Raw genomic sequence first — 27325 nt, forward strand, 5'->3', positions numbered from 1 at the left:
TGAAGATGGTTCACTCACTTCACTCAGAGAGGAAAAGGAAATAGCAGTATCTTATGGTTCTTTTCGATCAGGAAGAGCATTAATGAGTCTGTTTTATTACTATGGACACAGTATCAGCAGTAAACCATGACTATTAGAGCTAAGCCTTCAGTTCAGGCCATAAATGTGAAAAAAGCACCTCCATGATAATGCTAACTTCTGCCAGCACCCCTATGGGATTCTAGTAGTGTGTTAGAACTAAACTAATTGAAAATCACATTAGCAATTTTTCACCTTTCTAGATTGAACATGGACGTTTGAAGCTTGTAAAAGACATTTCGTGTTTAAATTTAAAGCTTGTAGCCTATGAACATTTCATTGGTGTCAGAACTAGGGTGGGGAGGTACAACGGTAATTAAGTATGCTGCGGTATTTAAAAATAATGCTGGTATTTCAAAATTTGACACATGAAATTTCTATTCCACATTTGAGTGGCCATATAAACATATTCCTCTTATTTATATTTTATATTCAGAAAGAAGTGGAAATCAGAGCTGGGAAAAACCTCAGAAAAACTAAGCATAATAGCAGCTCAGGGATTCTCATTTGACTTTGAGCTCTCAGATATACCCTAAAGTGGTGTCATTTTGGCATCAGTTTGCTGAAACCAAGCCTGTGCTGTGTGGCATGTTTGTCCTGCTAACTTAGCTATCGTTAGCTTAAACAAAATGCTGCAGTTCCTTGATTTGAATCATTATCATCTAAACTTATGTACAAAATGAACTGTTTTGAAATTACATAGATGGGTATGGACTTCTCTCTTTGTTTACTTTGTGAGACTTAGTTGTAACCCTGCATTACAGCTAACCCCACCGTGTGGATGCTATACTTTAACCTGGGTAGCTCTCATTGTGAATTGTTTACCTGCTTTCAAATAGTGCTGTATTACAGCCAATTACAGTTTAATGCCTGCAACTTATACACACGACTCAAATATTGAAGAAAAAATTAACAAAAGTTACTTTAATGGTACAAAGTCTCCAGGGTGAATCTTGAGAAATGTCTGTCAGATTGCTATCAAAATTTGCAGATGATGTCTCCATAGGAATGCAGTCAGGTGAGCAAAAACATTTTCTTCTTGAAACTGATTGACTACATAAAATATCCATGTTACATTTTACCTTGTGCTAGGCTGTCCCTGCTCTCCACATAATTTGCATTCTGATTGGTGCTTGATTTCATTGAAATGGACTGTGTAGCCCACATAAAGTGGTGGAATGATTAGGAAAATTGTTGTCCCAACATTCAAAGAAAAAATCAATGGACAATAGCCAGAAATTGCTCATAATATATCTGTTCAATATAAAATGAGAGTTAATATTACAAATTTTTGGAGGCTCATCTGCATCGTTGGTCCACTGAAGCTCTGTTTCACACTGTCTAGTGGAAAAGCGTTATGTGCACCATAGGAATATGCTAAACAAATGAACACAGAGTCAGATGGTATTCCAGAACTTTATGCTAAGTCTCAGTTGTATTAAGTATTGATGGACTGGTTGTTGGTTTAGCAGGGGGTTGTTTGGTGAATGCAAGCTGAGGGCAGATGAACAGAGAGGAACTGTCCACTAAGTTGTGGGAGCTACTGAGGGCTTCACCCAGGTGGGTGGCCTGGAGGGGGGGGCACATGCCTGCAGGGCATTCAGACACATGCCTGCAATACCTACTGCCCACTGGCTTCCAAACTGAACAGCATTGTTAATGCAGGGCGATAGAGAGATAGAGAGAGACAGATTGAAATAGAGAGGCTGAAGCCCACTCTCTGCATTCCTTCCTTGTTGTTTCTCCACCGCCGTGGGCATCTATCACATAGCTACACTTTTCAACTTCCTCTAGAGTCCATCCTCAAGGACTGATAAGCTGCTATTTTACTCTATGCATTTTGAAATGCTCTCTCTCACTCGTCTGTCAGATTCAGATTGAAAAGGCTTTATTGGCATGAAAGGTAATTAAGTGTTGCCAGTACAAAAGGAATGCTTAATACTAATAGTGCTGATAATATTGCGGAAAAATTAAGATTACCTTTGGATACTCTTTCTCTAAGGAAAATACAAATGTGTTTTTTGGTAGCTATTGTTGCGACAAGCTTTACTAAATGTAAAATAATGTTAATTTTAGATTATTCATTTATTATGCTTGTGAAAGTCACACTGTTAAGATAGATAGGGTCTAGTTTTTTGCCATATAATCAAGCTACCCACAAGCTCTATGTGGTGAAATGTGGTGACTCTGTGTTGAGCTGTTAGGAAGCAATGAGGGGTGAAAGGGAAGGAGTGAGAATCTTCCACTATGAAAACATTTCACACCTCTCCACAAAGACTGCCTGGAATAAAATAGACAACACAACCGCAGCTTTCTTTATATCAAAACATTGTGTACAACTACCACAATAAAAACACAATTAAAAAAAAAGTTTACTTTTTTGATCCCAAACATGTGGTTCGCTTTTAGTTTTGTACATAATTTCCATCAAATTATATTCCAGCAATGTTATTAAAGAAGAAAAAAATACATAGTGCAAAAAATAGAGGGACCTCCAGAACAGGCAGAAATTGCATTTTGTGGCTACTACAAAAAGGAGTTAATTTATCAAAGAGACATCTATACACGTGTACATGACGTTTTTACACATATACACATCAGAAATACAACTTACAATGCAAATACAAAGGATAAGTAAGTTTCTAGTGGGTTTTATTTTTTATGAATTACACTCAATCTGTCCTAAGAGTGTGAACTGTCTCACACAATTTTAATTTTAAGTTAATAACACTCTTAATTTCTAAGCCTCACAAAAGTATTCTGTATTGCTTGTCCAGCCTTGAGTACGGAGCAAGGATAGGTCAGCTGCTAGATAGGGTCAGATCCATAAGTATTTGGATTGGACACATGCACCGCAATGAAATGAAATGAAGCAGTCAAGATGTGATTGACGTGTAGACATTCAGCTTCAATTCAAGGAGTTTAACAAAAATATTGCTCAAACGTAATTGGACAGTTGACTGATAAGCAGTTTCATGGCCAGGTCTGAAAGGGGCTCATCATTAGACTAAAATACACCACTTCACAGTACATATGGATAATTAAGGTGGCTGCAGTAAAAAGGCCTGAAAAAGAAGCATCTCAAAGGAGGAAACTCAGCATTTGGTGATGTCTATGAGTTCCAGACTTCAGACTGTCATTGACTGCAAAGGATTTGCATTCAATTATTAAAAATAATCCTAGTGTTTATAATTGTTAGTTTGTCTGAATACTTTTGAGACTGTGAAAATGGAGGGACTATGTTAAAATGACTGTAATTCCTAAGCGATTAATGCAATATTTTTGTTAAACCCCTTGAATTAAAGCTGAAAGTCTGCACTTCAATCACATCTTGTCTTCTTCATTTAAAATCCATTGAGGTAGTGTACAGAGGCAAAATTACAAAAACTGTGTGACTGTCCAAATACTTATGGACCTGACTGTATTTGCTGATAATTTGACAGACTTTGGTATCTGTCCTAAACACTTGCACAATCTCTTTCTTCAACTAGGGAAAATTCTGACATCGCCCAATGTGTAATGTGTTTGAGCTCTTTTAGCAGCACTGTCTTCATAAAACATCTTCCTTAAACATTAATTTAAAGGCTTAAAATACAACGGATAGAAAAACTATATAATATATTAAAAGAACCATATATGGATAGATAAAACAAGTATGTATATATATACCATGTAAAGTTTTATAGTTAGGTTATAGGGGTGGGAATCTCTAGGTCATCTCACAATTTGATTCGATTACGATTCAGAGGGCTGCAATGCAATTATAAAACAATTATCGATGCATCTTCATGCGTCTTTTTTTCTATAGAGGATTTCTTTTTTCTCAGTGTGTGAGGACTTGGTACTTTTAAAGCAAAGTATTTCTAATGATCTATAATGAATTTACTTCCAATATCTTTTATTAATAAAACAAATGGAAGTGATGTGGCAAGTGAACTGGATGACTCTCATTCACCGCTCTTGGTTGGAGCACATGAGACGCTGCTGCCACTCATCTGCGATAAAATGCGCTGTTACTGAGACAAAAATGTGGCATTGGGTGTCCACAAATCACGTTACAGCTATTCTACCCGTTTTCTTCAGTGATTCCATAAGTTTGGTTTTGGTCTCATTGTTGAGAGTGTTGGGGGGGTCGCCGTTTCAGTAAAATATCTTCGAGATGGGCTGCTGCATCTCGGCTCCAAAGTGTGCAGAATAGCTTGAAAGCCCTGACTCTCAAAGACTGGGAATGGACGCAAATCCTTGGCAATAAAAGTTGCGATAGAGTTGGTAATTCGCTTCGCCCTTTCCGAGTTGGGTGGAAGCTTTGACATCGCTTGCTCAATGGTCCTCTGGTTGGCAGCAACTACAACCAGGCGGAAAACGCGTGAACATGCGTGTAATATGGTTTCTAATGTTTGTCGTTTCCAACTTTTATGCAAGTTGTGTGACACAACTTGCATATAGTATGGCCCTTGTCCAGGTTCTAACGCTGTTTTAACAGTAGATGGTCTTAAACGCTGCTAATTCACCACGCTATAGCCCTGAAGGTTGACTGCAGACTGCAGGTCACATACCAACACAGACTCCTAGGTAGTAGCTAACGAAAAGGCAAAGAGAAAGATTTAAGACGAACATTTGGAGACAAATTGACTTATTCACGTTTATAAGAACCGCAGTTGGTTTCCTAGTGCATTAAATCTGCAATGAGAGAGTATCAAACACTAAAAAGTTGCGAAGATGAAGTCAGCTTCTCTTTCGAAGTCTCCCATTCCACCTTAAATGGTGCCGCATTTACGTGCTGGCGCCTCAGGCAGAATTCAAAGTGGAACGGGTAAATTCAAACGAGAAGCTGAAGAATAAAAAGCTGACTTCAGCCTCGTAAAACAGTCGAATGTTGCAAGTTCCACCTTTTGCGTTCCGTCAACATTGTTATAAATTCAAATTTAGAAAATCGATTTTTGACATTGCTGAATCAATTCAGAATCATTCACGTCCGCATCGTGATGCGTCTAAGAATTGATTTTTTCCCCCACCCCTATTAGGTTATAATATTACAAGTTTAGCAATAATCTGTACCCATAATGACAAGTATATAAATTGTCACTTTACTTGCAAAGATATGTTACAAGGCATTAGAAATGGTATAGGCTCTTATTCCATTCAGTGTACTATGTTATTAAAACACATCATGGTATCACTCAGTGTGTTTATGCCTAAGTAGGTAATAATGTGCTGTGCAAGCTGGGACTGATAATTTAACATTTTATGAACACTGCCTAAAATGCATTTAACGATTCATAATGCATAATAAATATGACTATAAAGTTTGATGAATTTTTATAAAAAAAAATACTTATAGCCGTTTATAATACTGTATGAACACATTACATGTGTTGTGAAAAGTATTAACCCTATTATTATATATTATTATCTGAGTAGCAGAAATCTGACATTATATTTTTAGACTATAGATTATCTAATGTTATATTCTACAAACTATAATGTACAATATAACATTTATTGATATATATCATGCATAATGAATGATCTTGAAGGTACAATGAGCTACCTTCCAAAAAAAATCTTAATTTGGACTAGTGGTCTTGACTATGATACTACTAATACTTTTAGTTCTACTCAAGAAGGGTTTAACAATTTGTATACAGTTCTGAAAACTTATTTAAAAATTAGTTTTTAGAAAACAATATCACTGATACCCTGCTCAGTGTTTCCTAAGCGTCTCTCATTTACCGTCTTTCATGGAAACGACTGTCAAAACTAGATAAGAATAAAGTGGGCGTGGAATGTGAGGGGCAGATGCTATGAACATACTAACGCTGAAATGACTGCACTTTTATTCTGTTGCTTATAAATTCCAGTTATTGTGATTTTTGGGATTTATGGTGCAGGCATTAAAAAAGTTCTATTGGATTTTTTTTTATTTATCTCAGCCAAACCAGTTTTTGTAGTATCTAATGAGCTCTGTAGAATTGGAACATTTCTAACACATAAAATATTGAAAAGTTGAATTGAATCTTGACCCCAGAATTGAAAACTCTTGAACCTGAACATGCTTGTAATGAGAAGGCTGGCTAGCTGATGCTTCATTTTTAGTTTTGCTAATATTACTGCTTTACATTACAAAACTTTAAAGTTTTTACTCTCTGCCTCTATTATTCAGAAATGAAGGCTAGTGTGTATCAGTTTCAACACTCTGCTCTACACAATGCCTCCCTTATTCTTATTTAACTAACCCAAGAAAAAAATTTGCAAAAAGGAAAGATGTGGAGCAGAAATGCATATCTTTAAAGCAACAGTTTGGTTGAAATTTTAATGTAGACAAATATATTTGAACAGCCCAGATATTTCGTCACTGAGGTTTGATTCTTTAGTTCTTAGTTTCCCTTAGAGGCTAATGGGGCTAACAAGTAATGTAAGTTTAAATCCCACAAATTAGTATCATGCAAAAATAGTCACATACTGACTTCAAACTACATCAAGTTAATTAGTTCAATTAAATGTTTGCTTATGTGGTTTCTGACACTGTATGACACTATAAAAGTGGTCAGAAGTATACCGACAGTGTTTCTTATTGGCCTGCCAACTGTATTAGTAATTAGCAATTATGTCAGTAATTTTGATGTTTAATTGAGTAATGGTCCTTTTTTGATTATTCGGGTTTTAAAAAGGCCAAACAACAAACATTACTTTTAGTGCTGTCAGACACGCAAATATGATAATAAATTAATGATAATGATAATAACAATAATTATTTAATTGATTGAACAATTAACTACACAAAATAGCTTGATTAGTTCCAGTTAACTACACAAAATGATATCAGTAATTGGTTCTTTTTTGTTTTTTTTTGTTTGTTTTTTTTTCAAGTAATCATCACGGCTCTAGTCTCTAGAAGACCAGGCTTTCTTATTAACTTACTAATATATAACACTCAGCACTTTTTTTTAGATGGCCTGCAACTGTGATTTTTCTGCTCTTCCTCTACCAGCTGTGTTTTGGTCGAAGTTTACAGATTAGTCCATATTAGCTTCATTATAAATATGAAAGTCACTGAGCTGAGTGTAGTTGGAGCCACACCCGGCCGCCACATCAGATAAGTGGCACCATGGAAAGAGTTGAAAATCCATACTTAGAGGAGTTATTCCAGCCACACTAGCCTTTTTGTTCAGCTGGAATAACGCTGCAGGCGAGACAATGGGCCACTGTTAAGAAAATATTAGCATGCAGATTCTCTGGTGTTTTGCTGCACCATTCCTCGTAGTACAGCATGGCCTTTGTTTTCCTGGACGTGGACGTGACCGTGACACTGAGAGCAAACCCAGTGGCCTTGGGAGACACAATGTGTCCAATACTAAAGACACCACCAGCCAGCCTGTGCTTTGTAGAAGGAGCCCAGCGGAAGTTTAACCTGCTTGTGAGCCCTTCGGCGCTGGTTAAAATACATAAAATCAGTACATACATCAGTAAACATACAAATGAGTTGAACCGGACATAGTAACCATGGAAACCGAAGAGGCAGGCACAGAGATAACCAATCAGGACTAAATGCATATTTAGTAAAACCATTTCAACCAACTTCAACAAGGCAACACATGCTAGCTGAGACCATTTTGGACAGGACCTTGCAGAACTGTTCCAAGGAAACAGTAACGGATGTAGTTTACCTTTAGAAATTCTCTCTCTACGTTTCCTGAATGAAGGATCTTATAAAGTCCCTGAACTTCCAATTTCTTAAAATGTAACTCATACTCCACATCAGTCACAGAGGTTGATCTGGCGCCAACATTGTAGTAGAGGCTCTGAGAAGTGATTGTTGTGATGTTTCTGAGCAGAGTTAGAGGGTTCCAGCCTGTACAGAATGTGTGCTGCATTTTTACTGCTGTGGACTGTAGCACTTGTTTCTGTAGAGGCCTGAATGTACCAGAGAGACAAACTTCCAGCACTGTAGAAAGGACTTAGTTGGCAGGTGCTAGCATGATGCTGCAGATCATGTTACTGCTGTAGATGCTGCTAGAACAGCGTTTGCTGCCTTTAAGTATCCTGTATTGAAAACATTTCTCAGCTAGAAATGTGTTAGTGTGCTGGACTGGGTTATTCATCTTAGCACATTCTTAAGTGGTAGAGCAGGCATTGCTCTGAACACTGTCTCTACCCCATAAAGATGATCCTAACACTAAGATGCTTTTGGGAAACTGGGTTCTGATCATGCTAATTTGAAGTACAACCCCTTTTCCAGAACAGTTGGGACTCTGTAAATAAAAACAGATTGCAATGATGTGCAAATCATTTACACCCCTGTTTAATTGAAGGCTGCCGCCATCTCTGGGCCCAAGCTCATTTAAAAATGGTGAAGTGGAAAGGTGTCCTTTTGCACAGCATCAGAACTTTTTGGGAAACGAGTTTGTAGATATAGACTCGCAGGGTGAATCTTGTAACAAGAATATTTGCCTGGGGACAACTTATTAAACTTTTGGTGCTGGATTAAATTCTGCTGCTAAACATGGTTATGTCCCCTCTAAATTCCTCTAGTCTGTACTCTTTAAACATCTGGAGTACAAATGTTAACACAAGCAAAACAAGTTAGCTAGAGAAACGTTATCATTAGCTAACTGAACTGTTTCTCCCTGTGCAAGGTTTATTTTTACTGCATGTAATGTGTTTGCCGCACGGGTAGACAAATCTATATGCTTAATTTGACATTTTTGGTGGCACCTTTCAGCCATGCTAACCTACATTTAAATCCATGGGCTAACAACAGACTTGCTGGTTAGACAATGTTGATAAGCAAACAATCACCCACTACTGAGCTCTGCCTTCACAAGACGTTTGGACAGAAAAAATTCAAAAGAACCTAATAAGTCTTCATTCCCACCCACAACTAGGCCGTTTCTCATGGTTGTCTGCAGATGTTCCTGTTACGTCATCACAACTGGCCCTCTGAGACTACAGTAGATACTGCTAAATAAATGTCAGGCTCTTTCACAAAAGTATAACACTTTTTTGTACAGGCCTGGACCAAGCAGATGTTAATCAGAACAAAAACTGCTCCAGCAATCAATCATACACACCCAGCATTGAAGAAAGCCCTCAGCTACCTTGTGCTGGCATAGACGCTGCTGTGTAAATGTGAAATTCTGTACCGTTGCTGTAGTAGGCCAGTGCTACTGACAAAGAGTGTTTGTTGAGTATTTCTGAGCAGGGTTAGAGGGGTTTGGCCTGTACAGAGTGTGTGCTGTGTTGAGAAGTGTGTGGTGTAACACTTGTTGTTTCTGCACAGGCCTGAATGAACCAGATGTCAACCAGAACAAAGACTGCTCCAGCAAGAGCGAAGGAACAGCCACCTCTTCGGCTTTGCCCAGCGCGGACCAGGCCAATCAGGCAGATCCCAACTTGGTGGGGCCACGCCCACACTTGGTCCGCCTCTTCTCCCGAGATGCCCCGGGTCGAGTGGACAACACCTTCAAAGACCGGCCTTCAGAGTCAGACGAGCTGCACACCATACCGGAGGCTGGAGCCGGACTGGAGAGTGAAAACACCGAGCAGGACACTGACTAGATTAGCTCATTCCCACGGGCCCTTGCCCTCCCATCGCTCTCTACCAAGAGACACCAGCTCTAAACCCTCCGAAAAACCTCGCCACTGCGCCGCACAGCACCAAAAACCGAGTAAAACATCCCGACATGGCATCAGGAGGCTCCTCAGGTCAGTCCGGCTTCAGGCTGGGCCGCAGCAAGAAAAACCCTGGCGTTCTGGACCAAATCGGGAAGTTCTTTGGAGGGGACAAGAAAAGGAAGGGCAAGGTGAGGAGAGATGGGCTTCATTTAGAGAAAGATAGATACTCCACACATCTTTTGCTTAGACACCTCTCTAAGCTCTTGTGTTTGACTTAAAGGGTTCGTTTTTGTTGTTTATTGCAGAAACTTTTCAGTTTCTCTTTATTGTGTGCTGTTCTTAAGTTTTGTTTTTTGTTTGTTTTTTTTTTCTTTCATTTTGTGCTCTGTCATGTGAAGAACAGAGTTTAAGCATTGGGTGTTGATCAGGAACTGTTGGAATTCTTTTTTCTTTTCTTTTTTATGATTTCAGATGCTATGTAGAAACACAACAGCCTAATATTGATCCAAACAAACCTCAAGGATAATGTGTCATGCCTTTTAAAAGAAGAAACCTCTTCATTTCATGGTTTAATCATCGTTAATCGCTTTTGAATCATTCTGCGCATAAGGAGGAGATAAGTAATAAATCGAGATGAATAAAGTATAATTTTAAATATTAACCATGATTATATGGAGATGAACAGGAGAATCATTGAGTTTTTCTTGCAGGGCTGTGGCTAAAGTGTGAGTTCTTGCTTTCTACAGTGTGTTTGTTGAGCTCAGGGCCTGTTACACATTCTAAATCAGATCAGGTACGACTGTATTTGTGTTGGTCTTTATGCAGATGGTGCTACAGTGCTATGGTTTTGTACTATGTTGTGTGTGGATGGGTTCAGTTTTAAACAATATCACGTTGAGCAATTCCTCAGTGTATGACAGCCTTGCGTATAGTCGCTGTCATATCCAAATCTCGTAGCTTTTTTGTCTTTTATTTTTTAACACCAGCTGCTCAATACATGGCGTGAATTGGTATTTAATGATAAATGTACCAAAATATAATCCAAAAATTACATGAATTAAAATCTTAACACATATCAAGCTTAAGAACTTTCCCCCCTTCTTTTTTAAAAGTACTATTTCACATCACGATAGTGTACATAGCTACCAGAACAAAACCTCATAATAATGAAATGGTAACTTTACATGAGAAACAAAAAACATTCTAATGCAATTTAATGAGACTTTATTTAAAGTCATTTTGGACCATTTCTTCTGGTCCATTCATCATGACCTGTTCGCTCAATGTAAAGGGCAAATGGCATTCACAAATAGGGTTAAATAAAAAATGTTTTGATCTGACAGTAACAATATATTTTATTAGTGCAGTTGTGTGTAATATCACAGGCATTTCACAATTCAAGAAGCTGTATTATTGTGTTTCATAGAGATGGTACATGAAATCAGCTGGTAGTGAGCACAGTTTTGCCTTTTAGCATGAGGAATTTTATACTGATGCTGCTTTCCCCCTCCAAGTGTTGCTAAAACTGCCCCAAACATTAAAAGTTGGAGTTATCATGTTGGTTTCTGCTGTTTAACAGGTAGTTGATGCTTTTTAAAATCTATGTGAGTGCTCATTCCACTTGACTAGGGATGGGACAGTTACTAGTTTTAAAGCTATATCACAATATAAAATACATTGATAATTGTACCATGCCAAATTTGAATAATTCTGGTTAGGGTCATCACTAACGATAATATAAGTAATCCGTTAATCTGACAGATTATATTGACCAGATTATTAATTTAGCAATTAGAGAACAATAAATAACAATAAAAACTTAACAATAACAAACTACAGTATTTTTCAACAGAAATGTAACCGTTGTCCATTGGAACAACATTGTTTTCATTTGACAGTGATATCTCGTCTTTTGAAGATTTAAATGGATATTTTAAAATTCAAAATCTGTCACCTATGTCTGCTATTAGTTTCAAACATTTTTACTACTTTTTTAAACAAATGCACCATGATAATATCAAAAACCAAGATGATTTTGGTCACAGAGGTCATGATAGCAAATTTTCATATTGTCCCATTCTTGCTGTACACCAAGCCCCTGAACACAATATTTTCAATATTTTCCAAGTATTTTATATATTATTGAGTGTTTTCTCGATAAATATGCAACTTCCTTGCCTTACCTTTCATTTTAACAGTAAGTTAAAGTTTAGCATATGAGCATTTTAGCATTGGCTTTGTATAAGGATTTTACTGTGGCTGCTGCATTGCACATAAATGTTTGGAATAAAGGTGGTGTCTACACTGAAGAAAAGTGCTTTGATTCAGATGTGTACATGGCTTAAATATAGCATATATAAATCACTACAGTTGTATGCAAAAGTTTGGGCGCACTTGGTCAAATGACATTTTGTTGATTTTCTAATTGAATGTAAGCACACATCCTCTACAGAGAACACATTTTAATGCACAGTTACTGTTTATTTGCTGAATTTAACAATTAATTTGGCTGTTTTATGTTTTTTCAGTGAAACTCAGTAAATAAACAGATGTTGTGTAGCAAAAAGTGCAGAAAAATGCCATATTTGTTTGTTTTCTGTAGAGGATGTGTTAACTTATTTTCACGTTTCAATTGACCAGGGATGTTTAGACTTTTGCATGTAACTTTATATAATATATTTAATAATCTATACAATTCTGTGACATAAAATGGCAACCCCACTGTTTTGGCAATAATTATGGTGGTGTAATATACTTCATGTAAACCCAATGTACATGCTTGAATCAAGTAAATTTAAGCCACTGTTTTTTTTTCAGCATATGCAGAAACAGGTATGATATTTTACAAACAATGCTGGTTAGCTGCAGTTTTACGGAAGTGTTTTAAGGTGTCTTACATTAAGAAAAGAACAAATGCATAAGTGCTGTAGTACAGAGTGGAGAAAAAAATTATATATGCTTACATATATTCTGCATAACTGTACCGGGTATGTTTACACTTAATAAATTCAGCATGTGTCAAGCACTGATCACCGAATTTATGCCTTCAGGATACCCATAATCAGAGATTTATACTATTTGTTTCTAAACTTTTAGCACAAATTATTTTACAATAGTAATATGTTGCAAATTAGTTCTTAGGTAAAATGTGTATTTTATCTGCTTCTTTGAAAGTGTACCGTACAGCAGTGAAAAGATTTATATAAATCTTTATATAAACCTATATAACTTTGATTTTATATTGTGGTCAAATAAAAGAATAAATGCAATATCAGTATAGGTAATGATCAATCTTGAAAAACATTAATTATGTTTGTGAAACGCATCTCAAATGCTCATCAGACAATTTGCTCAGTATTATTTGTAATTTTCTCTTTTTTTGCTCTCTCTGTTGTATTGCCTGTTGTTTCTCTATCCTGCCTAATGGAGCTTTAGATGCTTTTTTGTTCGTTTGCCATTCAGTGATCACAGCTTTCCTTTCCCTTAACCAGGGAAATAAAAAATGCAGAGGAATTCTGGCCAAATCACCATCATCATTTACTCAATTCCCCCCCAACTTTCATTACAAAATGGTCATATTACTTATGATAACAAATGGATCAGCTGCTAATGGCTTTTAACTGACAGTCAATGTGTTATCTGTGTATGCAACAAATGAACATTTTTTTCTAAATGGAAGGCATTTTGTCTCCATTTGTGTTTCTCTTTTTTTTTCTTTTTTTTTCCTCAATTGTAAGTGCTGGAATACACACGATAGAACATGTAATAACATCACCAAAACCAAATCTGTTGGGAACTCTCAGGAATTGCACATGTGCACACTTGTCGATGCCTATAATAAAGGGCCATTTGTGCAAATTAATCGTTTGTGTAAAGGGAATGAAATGCCAATTTTTTTTTTTTCACCCTATTAATGTAGTTTCATTTTGTTCATTTGTTTTGCTATTTTGCATTGTGTCAAAAAGCACATTGTGTCATTGCTGTCCTTAGAATACCTCATAACTCTTTTTTTATGTGTTTTATATTTGTTACACAATTTGAAAACAACAGTTTTGGACATTTCGTTATGAGTGGGCCAGTAGAAACTGTCCACACTTATTTGAAAGAAAATCTTTGACTTTAATGTACGTAAAGAATGTTTTTTTCCTTTTCCTGCAAAGTTAATATTCTGGAGATTTGAGGTTTTTTTTAAAACAGCAATGATATATGAATGTAACACACATAGCAGAATCAGTGTGATACGCAGTGTGAAGGTGAAAAGTGAATCTTAACCAAATGTGGAATGCAAGATTGCTGTATGTCTTACAGTTTGGCAAATAACTAATCTTTTTTTTATGTAATAATGTGGCATAAAAGCTATTTATTCAATTTTTTGATTTTAGTTGCATTAATTAGACTTTAAGTATATATTTTATACATCATTGGTGTAAGGTATTGTTATCTGATCGTCACTGATTTAAAAAAAAAAATGTAGTTTCTGAGCCTCATGCTTCTTTGGAATGTGTCCTTAAAGGAATACTCCAGTGTTTTTCAACTTCATATTTATCTGCTGCATCTGTAGCATATGATTTATTACCCCAGACAATCTTTTTAACACATTTTCATGTACCTAAAAAAGAGCAGAAAACTCACTTATAATAGAAGCTAGTGGTCAGTTGATGAGTTCTGGGTGTTAATGAATACCATAAACATTTGAAATACAGAGCAAAATTGTGTTGTGTTGATGGTCAGTAGTAATTGAACCCACACTACAGATGCAGCAGATACAGGTTAGGTTAAAAAATGCTAGAGTATTAGTTTAAGCTAGCATACAGTAAAATGCCTCAGGTTGATCAGTGTACTTACAGGTCAGGAAACTGACTGTGTAGTCTAAACTAGCCCTGTGCATTTTGTCCCTTTTGTATGGCTTTGGAATATTAATACAGTGCTTGTAATAACCTTTACCTCCTACTAAACTGCTCTAAACCCCCATCCTGTTCTGAGCTTTTGGAGATTTTTGCTTGATTAAAACTGCATAACAATGGAGTCTCTGTAACCTGTTTGTTGCTTTATGTTTGTATTTCTGTTTATAACTGCACCATATTTATAACATCTAGTGTAATGTACAGTAAAGCATGAAATGAGCGCTTACACAACACAGGTACAATAAAATGCAGATAAACATACAGCTAGAATACAGGTACTGTACTACATGTAAAACACAAGTACTGTACTATAGAGCTAAATATACATGTAAAACACAGGTACTGTACCACAGAGCTAAATATACAGGTAATGCACAGCTTTGGCTTTGGAAACGGGCGTCCTCTACTCTAAGTATTATGTCTCACTTTTGCATCCATGCAGGCACATCTTTTGAATATCTGGACCTTCAAATTCAAAGTACATTCAAAGGAACTATCTCACTGCTAAAAGTCTGAAAGCTTGACCGAAGACATGGTGGATAGTGGAATGGTAGCTGAGCAGTGGTTGAAGGAGAAAATGAAACTGACGTTTAGGAAAGACGTGGAGAGCATCAGGATTGTGATCGGCTGTAACAAAGTGACAAATTAGTCATTTTTTTCTGTTTCTTTTGTTCTGCAAGTAAAGTTCCCATCGCGAGTTAAAGAGCTGTTCTAGATGCTCTCAGGATTGCTCGGGGGGCCCCCTAGTGGCTCAGGCCCATTTTTCCAAAAGCATCTGAGAGTCAATATCATCTTAACTAGTAGAAAAAGTGTACAGTGTGATGATTACCTCTACTATTTAAGAATAATCTTTGTGATAATAATAAGGTGCTTTAATGCATACTTTTTTAGCCCCTATTTACACTATTCTTTGATGGTCAGCACATCAACAGAGCAGGTATTATTTTTGGTGGTGGATCATTCTCAGCATTCTCAGCACTGCAGTAACATTAACGTGGTGGTGGTGTGTTAGTGCTGGCATTAGTGGATCAGACACAGCAGTGTTACTGGAGTTTTTAAACGGTGTGTCCACTCACGTTACAGTGTCCACTCTATTAGACACACGTACCTTGTTGGTGCACCTTGTAGATATAAAGTCAGAGTCAGCAGCACCGTCTGTTGCTGCATAGTTGTTGTTGGTGTTGGTCATTATCAGTGGTCACAGGACACTGCGCACAGTACACTGTTGACTGGATATTTTTGGTTGGCAGACTATTCTCAGTCCAGCAGTGACAGTGTTTAAAACCTCCAGCAATACTGCTGTGCATGTATATTCAAGTTGCCTTTATTACAGGTTTGTTCTTTTTGGGAGACTTGCTTTTTTTTCAGTTTTTCAGAGAAATCTGCAGGGCTATTTTTCCACACCTCCAAAATTTAGTCTGATGCAAAGTTCGTTGCAGATTCTGCTTATCATGATCCAAGTAACCCCAAACACATTCAGTGATGTTGAGGTCTGGGGTAGACTGTCCATTTATCTTTGAACACCAGCAGCTTCTTTGTTTGATTTGCAAATGTTCTTTTCTCAGTAACGGCTTCTTATGCATCCTTTCAGACTCGTAGCATTGAGTTGTCTTCTTACAGTAGAAGAATAGACGGGAATACCTGTGGATTTTTTCAGATTTTAAGCAAGGAGTGGGGCTTGAATTTCTCAAAGAAGAAATCTTCAAGTGCTGTTTATCTGATAGTAAGACTTTCAGTGGTCGACTAGGTTCTGCATGGTAGAACTCCCATTTTTCCTATAGCTCATAATACATTTTGGTACTTTTGTTGTTCACTTGTAATTCACCTTCCTTAAGAAAGTGAATTATCTTATATGTAATCTATTCAGAAATATCTCCTGAAAAATGAATAACTTATACTTAATAGCCATTTTGACAGGAAATTAAATAAATGAAGTGTGATCTCTGACATTTGAACAGAACTGTAGCTTTGAGAGGCATTAAATGCATAAGACGTCTAGTTCCTATTGCCAACACTGTGAACAAGTCTGACTTGGTAAGTTTCTCTTTAAAGGAACATTTCACATCCTAACACTGTGTTTACCTTCCTTTAAAACCTCATTAGATCATCTATCTGGATATGTGTCTGCCATATGCTGCAAATTAAAAGTTCATCCACATTCAGGATGTTTTTTTTTTCCTATTGAGCCCTTGCCTCTCAATCCTTTTCCCCCACCAAAATGCCTGTGCATGGATTTTAAAAAATAGTGTGAGAGCACATTCCTTATGCACATTTCCGCAGTGAGTATTGAACCTGTTTGATCTGCAGCTGTTTTTCACTTTTCTCTGTGATTAAATGATTTCAGGCAGTAGTGGTGAGCCCTCCCATCCAGAACTACATGCATATTTATGACCTAATAGTTCCTTCAAAAATTATGTGGCTGGTATTAAATCAAATCTATACTTCCTTCACCTGCATTGCTCAAAGACAAACAAATAAATGGCTTTGTCTGCTTAGATCTGCACCAATCATTCTCACTTAAATTTTCCCTTTTGTAATGTAAATGACTCATATGCAAATTGTTTTATTTATTTTCAATCAAGAACTTGAAGGAGTACATTCCCAGAGTTTGTGGGTAAGGTTAGAGAAATTTCTGCATGAAATGGATTAAATACAAGTATTGTGATTATATTGCAACTGGTATGCAGACGTTTGGAAATCCTCAGTCAAAATACAAGTTTGTTGACTCTCTAAATGAAAATAAGTTAACACATCCTCTACACAGCACAAACTTAAGTATTTTATCCAGTAGGACAAATTCAGTAAATGAACTGTAGTTGTGCATTAAAATGTGCAGCAGTGTGTGTCCTGTATGGAGAATGTGTTATCAACAAAACACGTCATTTGACAAGAGACGCCTAAACGTTTGCATACAATTGCAAATATTATGATTACAATATACACTACATACTATAACAGTGTGTGCACCTGTCCATCACACCTAAAAGAACCTGTTGGACATCCCATTCCAAAACTATGGGCATTAATATGGAGTTGCCCCCTCTTTGCAGCTATAACAGCCTCTGCTCTTCAGGGAAGGCTTTCCACAAAATTTTGGAGTGTGTTCGTGGGAATTTGTGCTCATTCAATCAAAAGAGTATTTGTGAGGTCAGATACTTGTGTTGGACAAGAAGGCCTGGCTTGCAATGGATGTTCCATTTTAACCAAAAGGTGTTTTTTGAGGTCAGGGCTCTGTGCAGGCCACTGGAGTGTCTCCACACATGGCTCATCAAGCCATGTCTTTATGGAGCTCACTTTGTGTGCAGGGGCAGTCATGCTGGAACAGGAAAGGGTCTTCCCTAAACTGCTGCCACAACGTTGTGCAGTCTTATCCACAAAGGGCCAGGGTGGCTGCAGGTTTTCACTCTAAACAAATTGGGGCACACCTGATTCTTAATCACTTAGTCTCAGTCTTAAACAGCTGATCATGTGTGCTTCAGTGTTTTTGTAATGAAAACCAGTAGCCACACTGACCATTTGCTGATGAGACTGGACACCCCTGAACTTAGGGGCCTGACCATTAAAAACAGCACCAGACCATCATCCCTCCACCTAACTTTACCGTTGGCACTATGCATTCCAGTTGTTAGCATTCTCCTGGTATCCACCAAACACAGATTTGTCTATGAGACTGCCAGATAGTGAAAGTGTGATTAATCACTCCTAAGAACACATTTCCACTGATTCTTTTCACCACTCCAATCAATGTTTGGCACAGAGTTTAGCCTTGTGTGCAGCTGCTCAGCCATGGAAACCCATTTTGTGAAGCTCATAGCACACGGTTCTTGTGCTGATGTTACTTCCAGAGGCTGTTTGGAACTCTGTAGTGAGTGATTCAACACAGGATAGGCTTGGTAGCATTGGTAACATTGTGTGATGGGGAAATATTGCTTGTTCCTACCATTATAAAGCTTTATTTTTTATTACACGTTTCAGATAAAAATGATACTTTATGCTGATTCAGAGATAAATCCAGTTTTGAATACTTATGTACACTTTGTTTTGTTGCTCTTGAGGATCATTTGGTCTGAAGCAGTAGACGGGCCATCCACCTGGCCCTGAACAATAATATGAACTCATAAGGAATTCAGCCTTTAATGTGATGTGTCTTTCAGAGTGTTATTATTTTGGTCTCTGTGGCAAAAAGCTCCAGTTTCTTCATTAAGCCTGTTTACAGCTCTGCTGCACTAGGTTGTGTTCACTTCACCAGGACCTTTCAGATAAACACAGAACTTACAGCCTCTTAAAGTCTCTTACTGAATTAATTAATGAGCAAATTTACACATGAGTATAATGCACTGGCCTTCAATTTGAGCCATAAATGTCAAAACTTTGAAAACATGAGGACAAAACCCACCTCCATGATAATGCTAATGTCTGCTAGCATTCCTTTGAGATTCTAATTGTTTGTTAGCGCTAAGCTAATGGCAATTTGCTTGAACCTTTTGGCCATTCTAGATTAAACACAGGTATTCGAAGCTTCTATAAGACATTGCTGCTTTTATTTCTAACAACTCCTTCATTAGGCTGCCACTCATATAGACAGTCAGTGATGTATCTAGAACTCTAGAAGGCTTAGTATCGTTTTTGCTACTCACAAAATTAGCCCCGTCTACTGGAAATCAAAATGTGATTGGTTGATTACTCTGTCACTTTGTAATCATGCTGAAGGTTAATCTAATGTGTTGGCCTTCTCTTCAACTCAAAGTCCTAACCAACAGGAGAGCTTGCTTAGCTAAATCTGCTTAGATACCATGAAGTAAAAAAATCCTGAACAGCCAATTTTCTGCTGGGCATTTCAAAAATTTAATCCTTTTGTTTATATCCAGAACTTAACAATAAAATGAGAGTAGTACTGTAATACTTGCAGATCTCTGAAGGCCTAGAATTCCTTGAGGGTTCCTCTCTGGTATTATGTCCTGCCAGGTTTTAACTAAATAATAATTTCATTGTTAATAGGCAAGAAATAGAAATAGTTGACAAATCCAATACACTTATATCTTATTATTAATTCCATAACCAATAATGAAATTAGTGACTGTGTTTCCCTTACAAGAGGTACTGTTTATTTTTGCCACATATAATGTATTCTTAGCCTTGCTAACTTACCTTATATCCATGGGTTTATTGTCCGCCAGGTGTTGGACTGGTTTTAAATTGTAATACACAATTTCTTCCCACCTGTAACAGACCCCCAAATGTAACAAACAGTTATAAAGGTTCAATTGTACATATAAGTATATACTTGTAATATTTTAAATCAGGACACTCTCCTCAAGTGGTACAGTTTGCTGATTGTACTTGGTCAGTTAATGAGTCATAGAATGGGTAGAGCAAACAGCGGTACAAATCTGGAATTGGTTGATATAACAAGCAGTGTTCTATAGAATACATTACTTTTTGTATGGGTTACCAATGTAGCAAAGAGCAAAAAAAACAAAGATGCATCGAGAAAGCGTGATAAAAACCTCTTGAAAAAGCAGCCAGAAATGCTGACAGGAGCATAGTTAGCCACTATTAGTTTGTAGCACATTAATGTTCTCTCGCAAGTGCCTGCTCAAGCTGCAGTGTTGTTTCCCTTCAGTAGTGCCACATTAAGTGTAGTAGGCTATTCAACAGTAAACGACATGCAAATATGATTGCAAATAGTAAAGCTTAGTAAATCTCAGTGATCCTAAATATTTATCTCTTGATAATAATTAACCAAAGTCATATGTGTAAAAATCCTAAATTGTAATTTAAATGGAGTGCAAAGACAGAAAAGCTCAAATGGCTGATTAGGACTGTGTGGGCAATACAGACTGCACAATGATAGACAGTGGCAAAGCCATGGCAACATGAATGACCTCCTGCAGCAGGCTTTGTGGGTTTTTTTTAAAGCTTTTATTTTCTGACAGAAAGCTTTTATTTTCTGGTGAGAAAGGGGCAGTTGATGAAGCATAGGTCAAAATTACATTCACACAGGGCCCTACAGCTGAAATCATTAAGCAATGAGTAAAATGAGTTAACAGCGCCTTTATCTATCAAATGATCAGCTGTGATCATTTGTCAGCTTACAGCAGCAGGACTTTCGTGTCAGTGCTGATACCAAAAAACCCAGAGTTGTGCATCACTAAATGAGATGACAAGCAATCAAGTAATCTAATGATGAATCATTCATGGTATAACGGACATGAAGAAACTAGACAAGATACAACTAGACAAGATTCTTTCAGGCAAGACTTATGATAAATGCAACCACTCAAATCTTGGTATTCTCAGTAAAATTTCACGGGTGTGAGAGCTGGGCAGTGAGGAAACAGCACAGAACAAATAGCCACCTTCACATTATGGTGCAAGCAAAGGATTTTGCAGATACTGTGGACAGTCTCAAGGACAACTGGTATTAGAGGAGATCAAACCTAAACTTTCATTAGAAGCTTAAATGACAAGACTACTACTTTTGTACTTTGGACACCTCATGTAAAAAGTCATTTAGAAAAAGACTTTACGTTTGTTAAGGCTGAAGGTTGAAAGAGGAACATCTGCAATGTGACAGATACACAGATAAATTAACTACAGTTATGGGCGTCTGTTTATCAGCAATTAGACATTTGGCTGAATACAGAACACGTTTCAGCACAATAGGCATGCATATAATGATGATGATAATAATAATAATAATAATAATAATAATAAACATATTTTATCTCAGAGTATAAAAAAACACATTTAAAGTGATCAAGTTTGCTTCTTTAGTTTTACACTACAACAAACCCTGTTTAAACTCAGCAAATGAATACTGCTCAGGCATTGTTTCCAAAATCAAGGGTATTAGGGAGCTTGCAATGCAGGCTGAAACACTCTTTATAACTTCAACATAAATGGTAGGGGCCAATTTGCTGAAGGCTGAGTAGGTGGATATATGTAAATGTGTTGGGTTTTCATGATATCACAAAAAAGAAATCCAAGACAGGCTGTTTTGCATCTTAGTTCGAATATATGGATGATATAAACTGGGATGTGGATAGTATATTTTGAAACTTTAGCAATGTTTGCATACTATGCCAAATTATTTTATTTCAAAGAGTTGAGGGAAAATGGGTTTTTACATGATACTGAAGCATAAGCCTTTAGATCAAAGTGTCTTTAAGATTCTGAAAAAAACATGCATTCTGCCAGGTGGGTTCAGGCTTTTGAAGACTGCCATATTTTAGATCATAGAAATAGTAATCACAGGCCTGTTCTTAAATTTCCTCTCATGTTAGACATGTGAAACCACAATAAGAATCACTGTTTTCTTTAACAGCCCAGATTCAGTTTCATTTATAAGTGACAGGTGCATACCAGATCATTTCTGTCGTGACAAAACCTCTCCAAAATGGTAACTTTACAGGAGAAGGAAAAAATGTTCTTAAGTTTGAATGGAAGTTAATGGAATAATATCATTTTCAAGTAATTTTGGAGCATTTTTATTGGTCCATTCATCGTGAAATTTTGATATTATGTAAAGGGCAGCTGGCACTTTCAGATTCTTAAAAAAAAACGAACAATAATAATACACGCAAAAGTATAAGATTTTGTCCTGACAGTGAAGTTATAAAATTCTTTGGTTGTTTACAATCATTTTTACATCATATAACTACATGGTACTTTTTACCCAAAACATTACACAGTACTGTACCTCATACTTACCCAGTTAATGTACAGAAGTACGCTGTAAAAAAATTAGGGGGTTTTAACTATAAAGAAATAGTAAATTCTAGTAGAGAGTAGGTTCTTGTTCTGTTACTATTAGAAGTTTAAAAGTTTAATTAATGAAAATTTTAAGGCGGTTTGGTAAATTTTTGACCTTTTTTAGCATGTCTTGAAACGTACCATCTCTTACTGTAAATACTTACCGGGCACTTTGGAGGTCACACCTACCTGTTTAATACAAAGAATTTAAGGGAATGTAAAAGAAGGCCTTACCCAGTCAAACTATTCCAGTGTTCTATCACGTCAGTTGAACAGCCTACAGTTGTCTTCCTGAAATGTGTGAACATCAATGTCGTGTCCTGCTTGGATAAGCACAAAATTAGAGACTGTCTTTACCTGACAGAATTGGCAGTGTCCTTAAGATAACTGGATGCTTAGGTATTAGAAAAGATTGCTGAACATACACTGACTTATATGTGCTTACAGAACAAACACACAAATGCAGAGCCTCGCACATTTGTTCTGAAATGTAATCCAAAGACAACAACAAAAGCTTAATGATACGACCAACAAAAATGCTACATGTACCAACTATCATACTTACATGCTTTTATTTTACAAACTCTTTGATAACAAACGAAAGGTAAAGTTTCTGAATGAAAGCTGACTTAAGTTTCTTGGCAGCTTGAGATGTGCACAAGCTTTAATCTTTATCTCCTGCACTCCTTAAACCAGTTTTAAACTGTAGAGACAGGGCATAAAGGCAAGCCTGAACTGCTCTCAAGCATCACATAGGAGAAGAAAAGAGCATTTATCAGTTTACATTTCTGTTTTCTCACAGTGAATAACCAGATTTGAAACTTAAATAAAGTATAAATAAAGCCCTCTATTATCTGTTGGAATTAAGGCTTACAAGCTAACTATCCCAATCACTAGCACAGCTATATATTTCTGGGTTTTTTTTCAGCATTTTGTTCATTCATTACAATAGACAAGCATTTTTGATAGAGACACTGAAATGCATGAAAACATTGGTGGCAAATGATAAGGAGATGAAGTTAAAGCAAAATGAAACGTTATTTAAGCATCAGTTACTAAACTGGGGAACAGTTCTTAAGTTAAATAAGTCTTTTTTATAGAGTGCATGATAGAAACATACAAATAAACCTAAAGTTAAAAAGTGGCAGTAACTTTACTGCTGATTCTTGGCTGAAGCAGGATGGAAATATATCTTAGGAGAGGGAACATGACCATGTCTTTTTCAACATGATTATCATGAAGTTTTGGCATGATACACTTTTCTAAACAACCACATATAATCATAAAAAAATAGATTAAGACCAGCCTGTAGGCAACAATTTCCTCTTTCTAATAACCAGTATAATAAACTGCATAGTGACAATCAGTTGATTGGATGGCAGCCCTTTATGACATTATTTTATTACTTCATTTTTTATTTCACTTATCTATATCCTATTCTAATTCATCTTATTTTATTTTTTGTCAGTTATTTGATGTTTCTGATTGTTCTTTTTTTAAAGAGTTTGTTTATCAACAGTAAATATTAAAAAAATCATTGCTCCCCTAGTTTTTCATATGCTCTTTTGAATGTGCCATTTTTTTGTTCACAAACTTCACAAAAAGTAATTATTGTGATGGATATAGTGTTTTGTGAAACTGCCTTCAAGTAGCATGCTATATTTTTTGTCACATGAGCCACCCTCTGACTAGTGTATATTGCAGTGATATGTGAAAGACTCCACAGATTTAATGAATGTGTGTTTAGTGTGTTTCCTCTGTGTGTGTTTTAGGGCTCTTTCCGCGGTGCCCTGTCGGCCTCGCCCCAGCGGGCCACACACTCCTCCCCCCGCCGCAAAGGAGACCAAAGCGCTGTGGCGCATTTCTTCAGGTCCATTGTAAGTACCTCTTTCTCACTGTCTCTTTCCCTGTCTCTCTCTGTCTGTCTCTATATAAGTGCATCATATGTAATACGCCCAAAGTAATGACAGGCAACAGGACAATACTAAATAACAAAACATCAAACTTGTCTTCAAATAAATACACAGTTAAATGTGAAGAATTTGAACACCCCTTGTTAAATTATTGTGTCATATACAAAAGTTATGGCACATTTAATATACCATGCTGTATTTTTTACCAATATGTTAAATTGAGCAAATAAATAGAAATTGTGCTCTAAAAATTAAATATTTAAGTTTGTTCCCTGTTTCATTTTGACCTGATCTAACTTGCTGGAGCAGGTGTGGTAGATTGTAGTTGGAACTAGACTATGCAGGAAGGTAGATATCCAAGACCAGTGTTGAGGACCACAGCTGTGGAAGACGTGTTAACTTATTTACAAGTAGTCAATAACTAGGCTCAGCTAGCGACAACCAGGACAGGTTTGTATGCCCTTATTCAATTAGCTTATAGCTATGCTCACATGTTGTCTTCATCAACTTTTGTTGACATTTGTGCATTGTCTGTTCGATCTTTTAATGTGAGCATTTTTGCGTTATATATAAACAAATAAACATGAAATGTGAAATTTTACAGGCCTTTGTAAAATTTCTGTAAAATATCAAACTTTACAGGCCTTTACAGACCTCTTAGAATATCAACAAATTTGACCAGCTATGCCAAAACTTTTTCATACAGTAGAATATTGTCTTCCTTAGTATAAGCATCCTTACAGTATCCATGTACATGCACATAGATATGATTACCACTGATTTTGTACTTTCTCTTTATCTCTCTCTCTCTCTGCTTAAAGTATATCTTCCTGCATTGCTTTAACAGAAAACATGCAGGAGTCGACTAAATCTTCATATTGTGTTCTGGTAGAGATAATCCATAAAACACGCTGCTAAAAACTGTTCAGAAAAAGGTTAAACTGTTTTATCTTCTATTCTCCAGGTGTCTCCTGCCCCACCCAAGTCTAGGGTAAGAGCAATTTTATCTCTGCCAAATCTAAGCTCTGAAGAATTACTCTGGCTGAAAAGAACCCCCACTGGGGAGACTTCAAGCAGATTTCCTTTGAAAAATCACTCTCGGCCTGGAACAGTGTTTTTTAACGTGTGCCTTTTATGTAAAACTCAAAAGCAGTTTCTTTTTTAGGCAGGACATTTTAGTTAATATGCCTTTGCTTCAGTTTTAATTTTAGGTTTAAGGGTTAATAATGAAAATAATATAGTTACCAGGGGTCGGTCTCATGAAGCAGGAGTTCTTGCTTAGCCAGCTAACTTCAACCTAGTTCAATCTAATCTTGGAATTTTTGCCTCATGGCAGTGGACCACTTTTTACATCACCATAGCAACTTATCCTGCACGTCTAAGATGCTGATCTAATCTGGTCCACCTTGTAAAATCAGAGACAACAGCTCAACTGTTGGTGCATATTTTGTGTTAGTCATTCTCTACTGTTTTATTAGTGGTCACAGCACACTGAGCACAGGACACTGTTAGCTGGATATTTTTTTGGCTGGTGGACTATTTTCTGTCCAGCAGTGACACTGAGATATTTAAAAACCTCCAGCAGCACTGCTGTGTCTGATCCACTCATACCAGCACAACACACATTAATACACCACCACCATGTCAGTGTCAATGCAGTACCACACAGATAATACCTGCTCTGTGGTGGTCCTGACCATTGATGAACAAGGTAAAAGGGGCCTAACAAAGTATGCAGAGCAACAGATGGACTACAGTCTGTAATTGTAGAACTAGGAAGTGCACTTATATGGCAAGTGGTGCTGATAAAACGGACAATGGGTGTAAAAATACAGAGGTGGTATTAATGTTATGCCTGATTGGTGTAAGTGAATTATCTACTTTTGTCATCAAATCTTCATCAGGATAACGTTGATTTTGCTTTTAACGTCTAAACATCAAGTTGGACCTTCTTTTTGAGCCTGTGCTTGTGACGTTAATATGTAAAGACGTATGACGTGGCCTGAAAAACACCTGCAAAATCTGACCTGATGCCTCTAATTTTAAAATAAGTATTTTTGACTTTGCAGTGTGACTCACAGCATGCACACCATATTTTAATGTTTCTCCTCTCCTGACTCAGTCATGCTGCTTATTTCAATTTCAAAAATATCTTACATAGTGCAGCTTTAATCATCTTCATAAAATAACAGCGATTGCATCTGTTAGGTTTTGTGAAGCTGAAACTTATGAACACAGTCCAAGTTGAACATGCTTTGTTGGGCAGACCCCAAACTTTCTGCAAGTCATCGAAACACATGTCCATGATTTATAACAGCTGTGAAAATCCCTTTCTTATCACAAACAGAAAATACCAACATTTTTAGGCCTAATGCTTATTGTGTGAAATTTACAATCATGTTTCCAAAAAAGTTGGGACGCAAAAATGTAAATAAAAACAGAAAGCAGAACGCAAATAATTTAAACCCTACATTAAACTAAAATAGTACAAAGACAAAATACAAGTGTTGAAACTGAGAAATTTTGTTGTTTTTGAAAATTATATGCTCATTTTGAATTTCATGCCAGCAACATGTGTCAAAAAAGTTGCTACAGGGGCAACAAGACTGGTAAACTTGTGAGATGCTCCGCCAGGTGTTTTTTAGTATAACACTACTAATTAGGTTAATTGGCAACTGGTCAGTAACATGACTAGGTATAAAAAAGAGCATCCCAGAGAGGCTGAGTCTGTCAGAAGTAAAGATAGGGAGGGGTTGGATTACCACTCTGTGAAAGACTGTGCGTGCAAATATACTATGAAAACTATTATATACAGAATATTTCAAAATGATATGAACATCTGTACAGTGCACTATGTTATAGAGGGGTTTCTGTAATACAGTAAGGTAGGTTTGTTGGTTTAGTTTAAGTTTAAAGTGCGAGGTGTCCACTGGGGTTAAGGAGTGAGAGTGCTACAGCTCTGGAGAAAAAGCTTTTAGCATGTCTGTTTGTGCTGGTTTTGATGCCCCTGAATCTTCTACCAGAGGGAGGTGGCTGGAAGAGGTGATGACCAGGATGAGG

At 36.8% G+C, this 27325-nt stretch overlaps 2 protein-coding genes across 5 annotated transcripts in view; both read left to right on the top strand.

Annotated features, from left to right (window-relative positions):
* The window catches only part of LOC118797459 (myelin basic protein-like), a 93334-nt gene extending 78606 nt beyond the window's left edge, over window positions 1-14728 (top strand). Inside the window, exon 4 of the mRNA XM_036556828.1 lies at window positions 9359-14728. Coding sequence (XP_036412721.1) covers window positions 9359-9636 — 278 coding nt within the window. The 3' untranslated portion in view covers window positions 9637-14728. The remainder of the gene's footprint in view (window positions 1-9358) is intronic.
* Window positions 9731-27325, top strand: part of LOC118797458 (myelin basic protein-like) — a 28477-nt gene continuing 10882 nt past the window's right edge. For all 4 annotated transcript variants that reach the window (XM_036556825.1, XM_036556823.1, XM_036556827.1 and 1 more), the window contains exons 1-3: window positions 9731-9881; window positions 24125-24229; window positions 25230-25256. In XM_036556825.1, the coding sequence (XP_036412718.1) occupies window positions 9762-9881; window positions 24125-24229; window positions 25230-25256 (252 nt within the window). In that variant the 5' untranslated portion in view covers window positions 9731-9761. The remainder of the gene's footprint in view (window positions 9882-24124; window positions 24230-25229; window positions 25257-27325) is intronic.

The sequence above is a fragment of the Colossoma macropomum genome, unplaced genomic scaffold (genome assembly GCF_904425465.1).
Source record: "Colossoma macropomum unplaced genomic scaffold, Colossoma_macropomum, whole genome shotgun sequence".
Taxonomy (NCBI): domain Eukaryota; kingdom Metazoa; phylum Chordata; class Actinopteri; order Characiformes; family Serrasalmidae; genus Colossoma; species Colossoma macropomum.